Below are 13151 nucleotides of genomic sequence, written 5' to 3' on the forward strand. Positions count from 1 at the left end.
TGTGATCGGCCGTGTGTGTAGCCAGTGGAGACGTTAATATCTAAGTGTTGTACTCAGAATGAGAAAGGTCAAGTTTGCCTGTGTTGTGCTCGTGTCAGAATAAAAGAAGACACGACGTGTCGCAGAAATCGCTCATTACACATGGAATATTTTGAAACAAAAGCAATAGCTTCAAGCACACTAAAACCATCTGCTTGGTTTAGATATGTGGATGACACATTGGTGGTCTGGCCACACTGCAAAGATACACTGAACGCATTTCTAAGTAATCTCAACTCACAAAACCCATCCATACAGTTCACCATGGAAGTGGAAGCTCACAGAACTCTACCATTTATGGATATTCTGCTCGGACAGGGTCTAAATGGTAAAATAACAGAGAAATCTGCTCTTATCAAGATGCTCATTCATCGAGCTAAGAAAGTGTCAGATGGTGACAGTCTGAGAAGTGAAATTCAACATTTCGATTTAAAGCTTTCGTGACTGCAGGGATTCATCTTCTTAGTTCTTTCGGTAAAGTCACGTAGAAGGGAAGTAATAAAATAATAAAAATAAAACATAATAAAATAAAATAATTCTCACGACGTTTCGGCTACAACGCAAGCAGCCGTCTTCAGGTGAAGAATGAGACAATGCCAAGCTAGGAGCTTATATATAAGCTGCGTTGGAGGTGGAGGAAAGAGCGCCTTAACAAAAGAATGTGCATATGAAGAGGAATTTAGCATATTCATGGAAAATGTGTAGGAGGTGGGCGGGGGGGGTTTAAAATCAGATTATGCCCATGCATTATGCAGGATCAACAGCACCAAGGGGGGGTGCAGGGATTAGCAGTAACAAAGGAAAGGAATGTTAATGATATGTAGCTGCAGTTAATCAACCACCACGTAGAAAACTAAAGTATAAACTACATAAAAAACTAAAGTATAAATAGCATAGCACCATCAGTATACTTACTATACTCTACACTAAGCTGAGTTACTAACAGCAAGTAATACATTACAATTCTACGTCGTAAAAATTATATAATATGCTTCCATCTAAACTTTATTCTATTGCATCACACGAGCATATACCGTACTATATACTGCCAACATTAAATTATATACTGTATTGCTGTAAACCAACCTATATCTTATACATTTAATATAACACTATGTATTATTCTACCCACCCTAATGTGTGTCGAAATGGTTTATTACGTCCTTCCAATGATTGCTAAGCCAGAATCCATCTTCTCGGTTAAAATTGTCTCTGTGTTTGTATATGTGGATCGCCTCATGAACGAATCTCTCATGATAGCCAGATGGCTTGCAGAGAACCTCTGTCTTGGAGAAGTCAATATCATGTGAGCCCACTGAGTTGTAACAGTGATCTGCCACGGCTGAGGAGTTTGTCCTACCGTGTTTCAGGTCAGCTTTATGTTCACGGATGCGGTCCGAGACATGTCGTTTGGTTTCCCCAATGTAACTGCTACCACAGAGGCAACTTAGTTTGTAGACGCCAGGGTACTGTATGTCTGGAACCACATCTTTTACAGACGGTACCAGATCACGGATTTTATGTACTGTGTTGAATCGGACCTGGATCTTGTGTTTAATCAGGATTTTGGAGATCTTTTTTGTGACCCCAGCAATGTAGGGTAAGGTGATGGTCTTGAAAGGCTCCTCAACAGGATCCTTCTTGATGGTTGGAGTGATGGCTTTGCGGATTGTGTAGTCGGAGTAACCATTAACCTTAAGAGCTTGGCGTACGTGTTTGAGTTCACTGGCAATGTGTTCATGGTCGGAGATGCATTGGGCTCTATGATATAGAGTCTTGATGAGGGAATTCTTCTGGGATGGATGGTGGTGGGAATCCGGTTTTAGATAAGCATCCGTATGGGTGGCTTTCCTGTAGACAGAGTGGCTCATTGAACCATCAGGTCTCCTTTTGATTAGGACATCCAAAAAGGGTAGCTTGCCATCTTTTTCGACTTCCATGGTGAATCTGATGGCTGGGTGTATGGAGTTGATGTGGTCGAGAAATTGGTCTAGAGCAGCACGGCCATGTGGCCAGATGACAAAAGTGTCGTCTACGTACCTCTTCCATAAGGTCGGGCGTAGAGTGGCAGTCTGGATGGCGTCCGTCTCAAATTTCTCCATGAAGATGTTGGCTACAACCGGAGATAGGGGGGAGCCCATTGGGGTGCCCTCAGTTTGCTTGTAGAAAGTTTCATTCCAGGTGAAGTATGTATTGGTTAAGCAGTGTCTCACCAGGGGGGGTACCCCAGCATTCAGTCCATGATGAACCAAGTCTTCAATGATTGCGATGGTATCAGGTACAGGAACCTTGGTGAATAAGGAAACCACATCAAAACTGACAAGCAGGTCGTCTGGGGACAGGGCAATCCCCTTGATTGTCGATACCAGGTCAGTAGAGTTTAGTACCGCAGAGGTGGTTTTTCCAGTGAAAGGCCGTAGGATTTCAGACAAAAAACGAGCCAATTTATAGGTGGGGGAGTTGATAGTAGAGACAATGGGACGAAGAGGTGTATCTTCTTTATGTATCTTTGGCAAGCCGTATAATCTTGGTGGCCTGGCTGCAGAAGGTTTCAACGAGAACTGTTTGGTCTGATCAAATAATGCGGTTGAATCAGAAATGATTTTGTTGGTTTTAGTGACGAGGCTGTTGGTGGGGAAGACATTGTCATCCTCTCAGCCGACAAAGGCAATGCCACTGTCATCATGGACAAAATAGAATACAACAACAAAATTCAAGAACTACTCAACGATGGCAGCTATACAAAAATAAAAAGAGACCCCACCAACAGCCTCGTCACTAAAACCAACAAAATCATTTCTGATTCAACCGCATTATTTGATCAGACCAAACAGTTCTCGTTGAAACCTTCTGCAGCCAGGCCACCAAGATTATACGGCTTGCCAAAGATACATAAAGAAGATACACCTCTTCGTCCCATTGTCTCTACTATCAACTCCCCCACCTATAAATTGGCTCGTTTTTTGTCTGAAATCCTACGGCCTTTCACTGGAAAAACCACCTCTGCGGTACTAAACTCTACTGACCTGGTATCGACAATCAAGGGGATTGCCCTGTCCCCAGACGACCTGCTTGTCAGTTTTGATGTGGTTTCCTTATTCACCAAGGTTCCTGTACCTGATACCATCGCAATCATTGAAGACTTGGTTCATCATGGACTGAATGCTGGGGTACCCCCCCTGGTGAGACACTGCTTAACCAATACATACTTCACCTGGAATGAAACTTTCTACAAGCAAACTGAGGGCACCCCAATGGGCTCCCCCCTATCTCCGGTTGTAGCCAACATCTTCATGGAGAAATTTGAGACGGACGCCATCCAGACTGCCACTCTACGCCCGACCTTATGGAAGAGGTACGTAGACGACACTTTTGTCATCTGGCCACATGGCCGTGCTGCTCTAGACCAATTTCTCGACCACATCAACTCCATACACCCAGCCATCAGATTCACCATGGAAGTCGAAAAAGATGGCAAGCTACCCTTTTTGGATGTCCTAATCAAAAGGAGACCTGATGGTTCAATGAGCCACTCTGTCTACAGGAAAGCCACCCATACGGATGCTTATCTAAAACCGGATTCCCACCACCATCCATCCCAGAAGAATTCCCTCATCAAGACTCTATATCATAGAGCCCAATGCATCTCCGACCATGAACACATTGCCAGTGAACTCAAACACGTACGCCAAGCTCTTAAGGTTAATGGTTACTCCGACTACACAATCCGCAAAGCCATCACTCCAACCATCAAGAAGGATCCTGTTGAGGAGCCTTTCAAGACCATCACCTTACCCTACATTGCTGGGGTCACAAAAAAGATCTCCAAAATCCTGATTAAACACAAGATCCAGGTCCGATTCAACACAGTACATAAAATCCGTGATCTGGTACCGTCTGTAAAAGATGTGGTTCCAGACATACAGTACCCTGGCGTCTACAAACTAAGTTGCCTCTGTGGTAGCAGTTACATTGGGGAAACCAAACGACATGTCTCGGACCGCATCCGTGAACATAAAGCTGACCTGAAACACGGTAGGACAAACTCCTCAGCCGTGGCAGATCACTGTTACAACTCAGTGGGCTCACATGATATTGACTTCTCCAAGACAGAGGTTCTCTGCAAGCCATCTGGCTATCATGAGAGATTCGTTCATGAGGCGATCCACATATACAAACACAGAGACAATTTTAACCGAGAAGATGGATTCTGGCTTAGCAATCATTGGAAGGACGTAATAAACCATTTCGACACACATTAGGGTGGGTAGAATAATACATAGTGTTATATTAAATGTATAAGATATAGGTTGGTTTACAGCAATACAGTATATAATTTAATGTTGGCAGTATATAGTACGGTATATGCTCGTGTGATGCAATAGAATAAAGTTTAGATGGAAGCATATTATATAATTTTTACGACGTAGAATTGTAATGTATTACTTGCTGTTAGTAACTCAGCTTAGTGTAGAGTATAGTAAGTATACTGATGGTGCTATGCTATTTATACTTTAGTTTTTTTTATGTAGTTTATACTTTAGTTTTCTACGTGGTGGTTGATTAACTGCAGCTACATATCATTAACATTCCTTTCCTTTGTTACTGCTAATCCCTGCACCCCCCCTTGGTGCTGTTGATCCTGCATAATGCATGGGCATAATCTGATTTTAAACCCCCCCCGCCCACCTCCTACGCATTTTCCATGAATATGCTAAATTCCTCTTCATATGCACATTCTTTTGTTAAGGCGCTCTTTCCTCCACCTCCAACGCAGCTTATATATAAGCTCCTAGCTTGGCATTGTCTCATTCTTCACCTGAAGACGGCTGCTTGCGTTGTAGCCGAAACGTCGTGAGAATTATTTTATTTTATTATGTTTTATTTTTATTATTTTATTACTTCCCTTCTACGTGACTTTACCGAAAGAACTAAGAAGAGAAATTCAACATGTTAAAGAAGCGCTGCAAATTAATGATTACAATGATGCACAAATCAACAGGGCATTGAATATCAAAACCAAATCAAATAACAAGAGCATTGAAACTGCCCAAGTAATTAAAACGATCAAAATACCGTACATTGCGGGAGTAACTGATAAACTAGCCAGATATAGTAGTAGGTTTTTACCCTTTAAACTGGTACAAAACTGACACCTTTATACAAGGCATTTTTATATTTAAAAAAAAGCTTGAATGAATGGGGCATGAATTATAAGGTCCTGCGGAAAGATGCAGCCCTGTGTTAATGCACGTGTAGTGACGCAGATCGGAGACAGTAATACTTGCAGGCACCTCTTTATTCTTTACTCACAATGGGGACTATACACTCTACGGGGGTGCACACTATTATATACATCTGTACACACACAACCGTCTATTGTCGGCGGCACTATCTAACTAAACAGTTGGCAGGCTGTCTAGCTCGCAGCACCCAGTGATGGTGAAGACGGCGTCGATGGTGGTGACGAACAGCAGCTTGGCCAGGGGGTCCACTTTCAGCAACAGCCCCGAGCTCTGGCTCAGGGCCTCCTCTTATCCTCCCGGCGTAGCCTTGCTCCGCCCTCACCACGCCCCCCTTCTGGAACCTACTAGCAGGTTGTCGTCTCTTGACCTGTGTACTGCCCTATCTTGTAGTTACACTTTGTAGACAGCAGCGAGCGCTATTCCACTACATACGTATACAATCGTGATTCATCATAAACACACACCTACTGGATTATTAAACACGCCCCAGAGCTTTGCTTTAAGATACAGGGAAAAGATGTTTTTATAATTCAGAGAATATGACAGCGGGAAGTATCAAGTGACCAAAAACGTCGATGCCCGAGCACAACTGCACATTGAAGAAACGACAAGATTTTTTCGATTTAAAGCTTTCGTGACTGCAGGGATTCATCTTCTTGGTTCTTTCGGTAAAGTCACATAGAAGGGAAGTAATAAAATAATACAAATAAAACATAATAAAATATTTCTCACGACGTTTCGGCCACAACGCAAGCAGCCGTCCTCAGGTGAAGAATGAAACACCACCAAGTTTGGAGCGTATATTTAAGCTGGGTTGGAGGGGGGGAGGGGGGAAGAAGAGCGCCTTGACAAAATAATTTGCATATCAAGAGGAATTTAGCATATGGAAAATGCGTAGGAGGTGGGCGGGGGGGTTTCAAATTAATATTATGCCCGTCCATTATGCAGGATTATCAGCATCAAAGGGAAGGGGGAAGGGGGGTAGCATTAACAAGGGAAAGGAATGTTAATAGTATGTAGCTGCAGTTACTAAACAACCACGTAAAAAAAACTAAAGTATAAACTACATAAACAACTAAAGTATAAACTACATAGCATCATCAGTATACTATACTCTACAATAAGCTGAGTTACTAACAGTAAGTAATACATTACAATTCGACGTCGTATATAATTTTTACGACCTTTACAAATGACTGAAACAAATTCAATCATGTTTATGATTGTAGCGAAGAGTGGCAGGGCAAATGATGTTTCAATTCTGGCCAATGTTCATTTTGAAAGGTTTAATTTCGATTTAAAGCTTTCGTGACTGCAGGGATTCATCTTCTTGGTTCTTTCGGTATTTTATTATGTTTTATTTTTATTATTTTATTACTTCCCTTCTACATGACTTTACCGAAAGAACCAAGAAGATTTGAAAGGTTTATTAAGGATGCAAATGCTGTTGTCCATGCAGCTTCATTCTTCAATGAATTCCACATGTCTTTCCACCCTCAAAGGCCAATACATAAAAAATCAGTTACCACCCTCCTCATGTGCAGCTGTACAAGGGCACTGCTATTCGCATGTATTACATCTGGAATATATATTGCACAGGATGACCAGGGTCATGCCCAATTCACTCCGATATTCTTAGGGCAACCCAGACATTTACTACTATAATGAGCCAAGAATATTCTTAGGTTTTTTCGGTAAAGTCACGTAGGTAAAAAATTTAAATTTATAAAAGTAAAATAAAACAGCTGTCGGGCTGTGACGGTTCCACCTGAAGACAGAAGCTTGTGTTGCCTCCGAAACGTCGTGATTTTATTTTTATTTTACTTTTATTAATTTTAATTTTTTACCTACCTGACTTTACCGAAAAAACCTAAGAATATGAATCCTTGCAGTCACGAAAGCTTCAAATCTAGAATTAATGAGCCAAGAATGTCTGTGTGTCCCGCGCGTGACGTCATTCCACGTCGGCCAGCCCCCCTCATTAATCAACATGAACAGGTGACGTCCTCCACATAGCCCTCCCCCTCATTTTATATTTACTGCAATACACCCGTCCTTGGATGGGCAAAAGGCTAGTGGTTGATATTAATACAAAATAATCATTACAAAACAAGTCTTTTTCCTTATTGAAAGGGCTTTGCACTTGATAAAAACTAACAAGACATGCAGGACTTAACATCTCGATCGATATTTTCCAGAACGCTGCTAGGTTGGCTTGCAGTAGTGATCATCAGTGTAAGGCACTACCACTAGAGAACAAGATATACCTCTCAACAATCTCATATTATCGGGCCCTATAATCAAATAAGGAAGTAACATTTACGTTATATCCGTAAGCACATCTGGTTAACCTAAAACACTATTCAAGCACATTTTTACACACCACCGCACACATCGCCGCAGTATAATGAAGATCCCGATTTTTCCGGCCGAAATTAAGCACTTGACTGCATTGTGTGAGTATACTGGTGAGTTTTTAAATGATGACTGCGCGAGAATTTACGATAACATAAATTGCACTGGTACGGCCTCTCCCCTGTGTGTGTGCGAACGTGAGTCTTTAAGTTGGAGGCTTGCACGAACGACTGGCTGCACATCTTACAGCGGAAGGGCTTCTCTCCCGTGTGTATACGCTGGTGGCACTTTAAGTAGGAAAGCTTCGCAAAGCTCCTTTTGCACACGGGGCACTGGTAGGGCTTATCCACTACGGGTTTGTTCACTTTTGGGAAGCTCGAAATTAGAAACCCTTTTCTACAAAGCTGCTGTTCTTCAAGATTGTGGTCATCAAGAATGTAATCGTGTTCCTTGTTCGATAGACCTTCGATACCGATCATTATCACCTGCTCCTCGGAAATGTGCAGCATCGTTGCTGGCATTGGTGGGTACGCAACACGCGGAGATGCCTCTTCAGTTTCGGAGTTGCCTTGCGTTTTACCTCCCATGTGCTGCTGCTTCTGTGAAAATGTGCCAACTTTGGAAGCGTTCGCATGGTCCAATGCCATGCCTTTGAGTGAGACCACATCTTTCACGATGAAGTCTGAATGCCTCTCCACGTCGTTAATATCTACGTGAAAAAAGAAAAGAAAGAGATTAGTGATCCAAACTTGATTTGTGATCCAGCTGGCATCGATTTTTCAGTTGTTACGATACAGGCTTGATATTTCTAATCGTCTAGTTCAGGGGTCTGCAACCTGCGGCTCTTTAAGGATTGCTTATATATTTATTAAGGATCACCGTGTCACATTCACATGCACTGTGACTATTGAAACATTCAAGTTTTTTACCGAAATCGAAAAAAATGGCTCTTCTTGTTATTTTGGTGGCCGACCCCTGGCCTAGTTTATCTGTACCATTGTGTCATACAATTTATCTATAAATTTGTGGATCTCCCAGCCATTGTGCATGATGGATACAAACAATAAAAAAAAAACTATGAAACTATTTTACCAGCTAAGGCCCACTAAACTATGTAGCTCCTTTCCAGAAGCGACCTGGCCACAAACGATAGCGTAACAAAGTGGCTTATCGTGATGTTGAGATTAATTTATTCATCACGCATAGTAAGCAAAGGATCTGATATCACTGTTATAGTTTGGTTGATAAGGTTAAGTGTTGAAATGTGCTCTATAATCCTCATGTACCTTCCAGAGCCTCTGTCTTTATTGCATGCAATGTTTCCTTGGGGCTGTCGTCTCCACTGCTTCCAACGTCCTTCCCAACTTTTTCTGCTTAAACGAACAAGCACCACATCAGGTTTAACACCCCAAATATCACACTGCTATGAAAGCTAAATATTGTAACATTCATTGTTGATAAAGACCTCGTGGATTTCCTGTTGAATCCACAATAGTAAAACGATACTTGTCAATCTGCTTTAAAAATATCGGGCGCTTTGAAAATAGCTCAGCGAACAGAATAAAACTTTACCGTTCACTGCATTATCATCGATGTCAAGTATCACGTTGTTTTCAAGAGTGGCTAAAGTGGAGTCCCCAGCGCACGCTCTAGAAGCATCCAGCCTCTGCACGGACAGCAGCAGCTCCCGGCTCAGGCCGCTGAACAGCGCAAGCAGCACCTCCACCAGGCCTCCCAGCGTCACGTCGCCAGGGGAGGAAGCAGCGTCGTCCCATCGCGGCGTCTCAGCGTTGTGGGGCTCAGCGCCCTGCAGGGCCTTCACCACCTGCCGCAGCACGGCATAGAAGCCGAAGGGTAGGCGGTCGCGTGCCGTGGACAGCAGCTCGGCCCGCACGAGGCTGTCCCCGACGCAGGCGCGCAGGACCCCGTAGTCCCGGATGCCCAGCTCCGAGTCCATGGCCCGGGCCACCTCCGCATTCACGCCCTGCGCCTCCAGCCACGCCGGGAAGTTCCCGCTCGGCTCCAGCACCGGGGTGTCCACCGCGCACGCCATCTTGATGGGATGCGTAGAAAGCTCATTGAACAAATTTTGAGTTAGAATATATAAAAGTAAATTGTATATTTTGTGATTGATGTCATTATCCGTTCATCATTTGCTACATCAGGAAATGTCTCACTGCAAAAAAGAGTAATGTCTGGTTTCAGTAGAGCCGGGACAATTGGTCAACTTGGTCGATCCGTTTATTATAAATTAGAACCAATGACTTTTTGTGGTCGATTATCCTGGCCCCTTAAACATGTTGGTCGCCCTCACATCCTGTCTCCCAAAGGTGGGAAACCCCCAACAAAGCTAGGTTCAGCATGACACAGCTGATTATGCCAATGACATCACCAAGCACCGCATTACCTCCGATCCATTACATGACCAAGCTGCAGCGTGTAGAATATTCTTTGGCACATGTCGTGACAGGTACTGCAAGATCCGACCATGTCCATTCAATGCTCGCCGAGCTGCGTTGGCTACCGGTTGCCGAGCTAATACATTATAAGGTCGCACTCATTACACACAAAACGCTTGCCACAAATGAAACACAACACCTTGTTGTACTCGTCAAGGAGCATAAACCATCACGCGAACTCCGGCCATCCTCTCAGTGGCTTTTGGCTTAACCATCGAACAAAGACGGTCACCGCATCGCGTGCCTTCAGGTGCGCTTCTGCGGCTGTCCGGAATGATATTAGGAAGCCACTGGAGCTATGCACTTTTAAACCCAGATTAAAAACTCACTTATGTAGAACTGCTTTTTGTGTTTAGTTTGTTGTCCTTCCTCCGCACCTCCGATAAGCTCGTTGACTACATGCGGTGCGAAAGAAGTTCAACATACATCCACTGGCGCACATTGGAACAGAAGTTTTACTTTTCCCCCCTCCCCCCCCAACTGTTTTTGTGTCATCCATTTAGTCGAGTAATCGAACCGATAATCGGTTGAGTAATTAATCACTTAATTAACTGGACCACCCAGCTCTTTAAGTCTCTTAAATCTCTTAAAAGCTGCTTCCTTTCCCATCCACAACAGCTGAATTAAGGTGATCCCCCAGGTCAACCACCCGGCAGACGGTGACCGAAAAGCGAAGACATCAAGTTGAGTGACCCTAATGTTGAGTGAAATGAATGCCACGTGAAGTGCAGTTGAAGGACCTTAAAGCGATGTGCTATGTGTGAGACTGATCGCACAAGCAAAAAACGACACTATTTTTTAAAATCACCGCAACATACAGTTTAGACAGCTATTTTGATATCATAACAATCGCCATATCGTGGATATTTTTTGTATCAAATAGGTGAACATGATACGATATTAGACGATATTAATAAGATACAGCACTTTCTCACTACTCTCCGGATTATAAGACGCACCCAACCCAGCACTCCCCTGCATTTTAAAGAAGTTGGGGAGGGGTTGCATCTTATAATCCGGTATATGGGCGGGTGTGTCCACATCCGTGTAAATTGAACTGTGACACTAGGCACACTTTTATGGTGTGCGCCTTACCTTCCGGAACGTCTTATAATCCGGAATAAACACATTCCTGCGGAGGGAGCTGGTAGGAACGTTGGGTTGCTCGGTCAATGGCCAGGGTCAACGTCGGCGTGGTGTATTCCGCAAATATGGCCGACTGTGAGGGCGGGCACAAGCCGGCGTGAGTAGGTTAAACGTTGAGTTTTATAAGGGCACCACGGGGTGACCAGCCCCTCCCCACCCAGCCCCTCCCCAACTTCCCCACCCAGCCCCTCCCCACCCTCCCCTCTCCACCCAGCCCGACCCCTCCCATTTTTGGAGGCACGACGGACGGACGGACACAATAATCCCCTGTGGGCTGGTGGAACCAGGTGGTTCCTACCAGTATAATGTGATAATAAATAGGGGCTACTTTTGCCTTCAACACAGACCCTATTTTAAACAAAACAGCCAATGGCCGTGTAGAAGACCCTGGATGCAAGCGTGTACCTTGAACTTCTTTCACACCGTACGTAGCCAAACTGTGCTAATCGGAGGTGATGCTGTTGCTGTTACCACTGCTACTGTTGTTACCGACGCTGCAGCTGATGCTTTCTGCTGCTGACACTACTTCTCTGCTGTTCCTGTTACCACTGCTACTGCTGCTACTACCTTCTGCTGTTGTTTACTGCTGCTGTTGTGTTGCTGCTATTTTGTTGCTACTGTTGTTACGGACACGGAATGTAGCTGCTGTTGCTACTGCTACTACCTTCTGCTAGTGTTGCTGCTGCTGTTGCTGCTGCTACTGCTGTTCCTGCTGCTACTGCTGCTGTTGTTCCTGCTGCTATTGTTGCTACTGCTGTTGCTACTGCTGCTATTGCTGCTGTTGTTGCTATTGCTGCTGCTGTTGTTGTTGCTATTGCTGCTGCTGTTGTTGCTATTGCTGCTGCTGCTGTTGTTGCTATTGCTGCTGCTGTTGTTGCTACTGCTGCTACTGTTGCTGCTGCTGTTGCTACTGTTGTTACGGACACGGAATGTAGCTGCTGTTGCTACTGCTGCTACTGCTGCTGTTGTTCCTGCTGCTACTGTTGCTGTTGTTCCTGCTGCTGTTGCTGCTGCTGCTATTGCTGCTGTTGCTACTGCTGCTGTTGTTCCTGCTGCTGCTGTTGCTACTGCTGCTGTTGTTGCTACTGCTGCTGTTGCTGCTGCTGCTACTGCTGATGTTGTTCCTGCTGCTGCTGTTGCTGTTGTTCCTGCTGCTGCTGCTGCTATTGCTGCTGTTGCTACTGCTGCTGTTGTTGCTACTGCTGCTGTTGTTGCTACTGCTGCTGTTGCTGCTGCTGCTACTGCTGATGTTGTTCCTGCTGCTGCTGTTGTTCCTGCTGTTGCTGCTGCTATTGCTGCTGTTGCTACTGCTGCTGTTGTTGCTACCGCTGCTGTTGCTGCTGCTATTGCTGCTGTGGCTACTGCTGCTCCTGTTGCTACTGCTGCTGTTGTTGCTACTGCTGCTGCTACTGTTGCTGCTGCTGATATTTTGTTGCTACTGTTGTTACGGACACGTAATGAAGCTGCTGCTGCTGCTACCGCTGCTGTTGGTACTGCTGCTGTTTCTACTGCTGTTCCTGCTACTGCTGCTGTTGGTTTGCTGCTGACACTGCTGCTGTTCCTGTTGCTGCTGTTTTTCTGCTGTTACTGCTGACACTGCTGCTGCTGTTACCGACACTTACTGTAGCTGCTGTTGTTTTGCCGCTGCTGCTGCTGCTGTTGACACTGTTGCTGCTGTTTATGTTGCTGCTGCCGCTGTTGTTTCTGCTGCTGTCACTGCTGCTGCTGAGACTGTTGCTGCTGCTGCGGTCAGAGGGTAAAACCGCGCCAGAGAGACTCGTGGTCCCTGTCACCAGTCGCCGATTGTCAGAGTTAGGGACCGCGGCAAATTTACGCGATTGGGAATATAAATTATCGCCGATCCTACGGTTTCACTTTTTTTCAGTTTCATGTATTAGGTATAGCC

The 13151-nt window shown here is 44.6% G+C and overlaps 2 protein-coding genes across 5 annotated transcripts in view; both read right to left on the bottom strand.

Annotated features, from left to right (window-relative positions):
* LOC133359023 (uncharacterized) overlaps nt 1-13151 on the bottom strand; it is a 60661-nt gene that overhangs the window by 30980 nt on the left and 16530 nt on the right. Inside the window, exons 7-9 of the mRNA XM_061577395.1 lie at nt 9213-9693; nt 8927-9013; nt 7812-8349 (exon numbers count right to left, since the gene is read on the bottom strand). Of these exons, the coding sequence (XP_061433379.1) occupies nt 7812-8349; nt 8927-9013; nt 9213-9693 (1106 nt within the window). The remainder of the gene's footprint in view (nt 1-7811; nt 8350-8926; nt 9014-9212; nt 9694-13151) is intronic.
* On the bottom strand, nt 5321-13020 carry LOC133359249 (zinc finger protein 184-like). 4 transcript variants are annotated; one of them, XM_061577723.1, is made up of 4 exons: nt 12868-13020; nt 9213-9714; nt 8927-9013; nt 5321-8349 (listed from the first exon to the last, which is right to left on the bottom strand). In XM_061577723.1, the coding sequence occupies exons 2-4, from the start codon at nt 9691-9693 to the stop codon at nt 7721-7723; spliced, it is 1197 nt and encodes a 398-aa protein (XP_061433707.1). In that variant the 5' UTR covers nt 9694-9714; nt 12868-13020; the 3' UTR covers nt 5321-7720. The 4 variants fall into 4 exon arrangements, with proteins under 4 accessions (XP_061433707.1, XP_061433705.1, XP_061433706.1 ...); XM_061577721.1 differs by having other exon boundaries at nt 9213-11318; XM_061577722.1 differs by lacking the exon at nt 12868-13020 and adding an exon at nt 11195-11392 and having other exon boundaries at nt 9213-9693.

The sequence above is a fragment of the Lethenteron reissneri genome, chromosome 64, assembly GCF_015708825.2.
Source record: "Lethenteron reissneri isolate LAM-NWPU_2019-01 chromosome 64, ASM1570882v1, whole genome shotgun sequence".
NCBI lineage: Eukaryota > Metazoa > Chordata > Hyperoartia > Petromyzontiformes > Petromyzontidae > Lethenteron > Lethenteron reissneri.

Bases quoted from the DNA above. Each gene is read 5' to 3' on its own strand.
- LOC133359249 (XM_061577723.1), bottom strand. From the start codon at position 9,693: ATGGCGTGCGCGGTGGACACCCCGGTGCTGGAGCCGAGCGGGAACTTC. The intron at 9,014-9,212 runs GTAAAGTTTTAT...TGTTCGTTTAAG, and splicing joins CGATGATAATGCAGTGAACG to CAGAAAAAGTTGGGAAGGAC. The intron at 8,350-8,926 runs GTACATGAGGAT...TTTTTCACGTAG, and splicing joins AAAGACAGAGGCTCTGGAAG to ATATTAACGACGTGGAGAGG.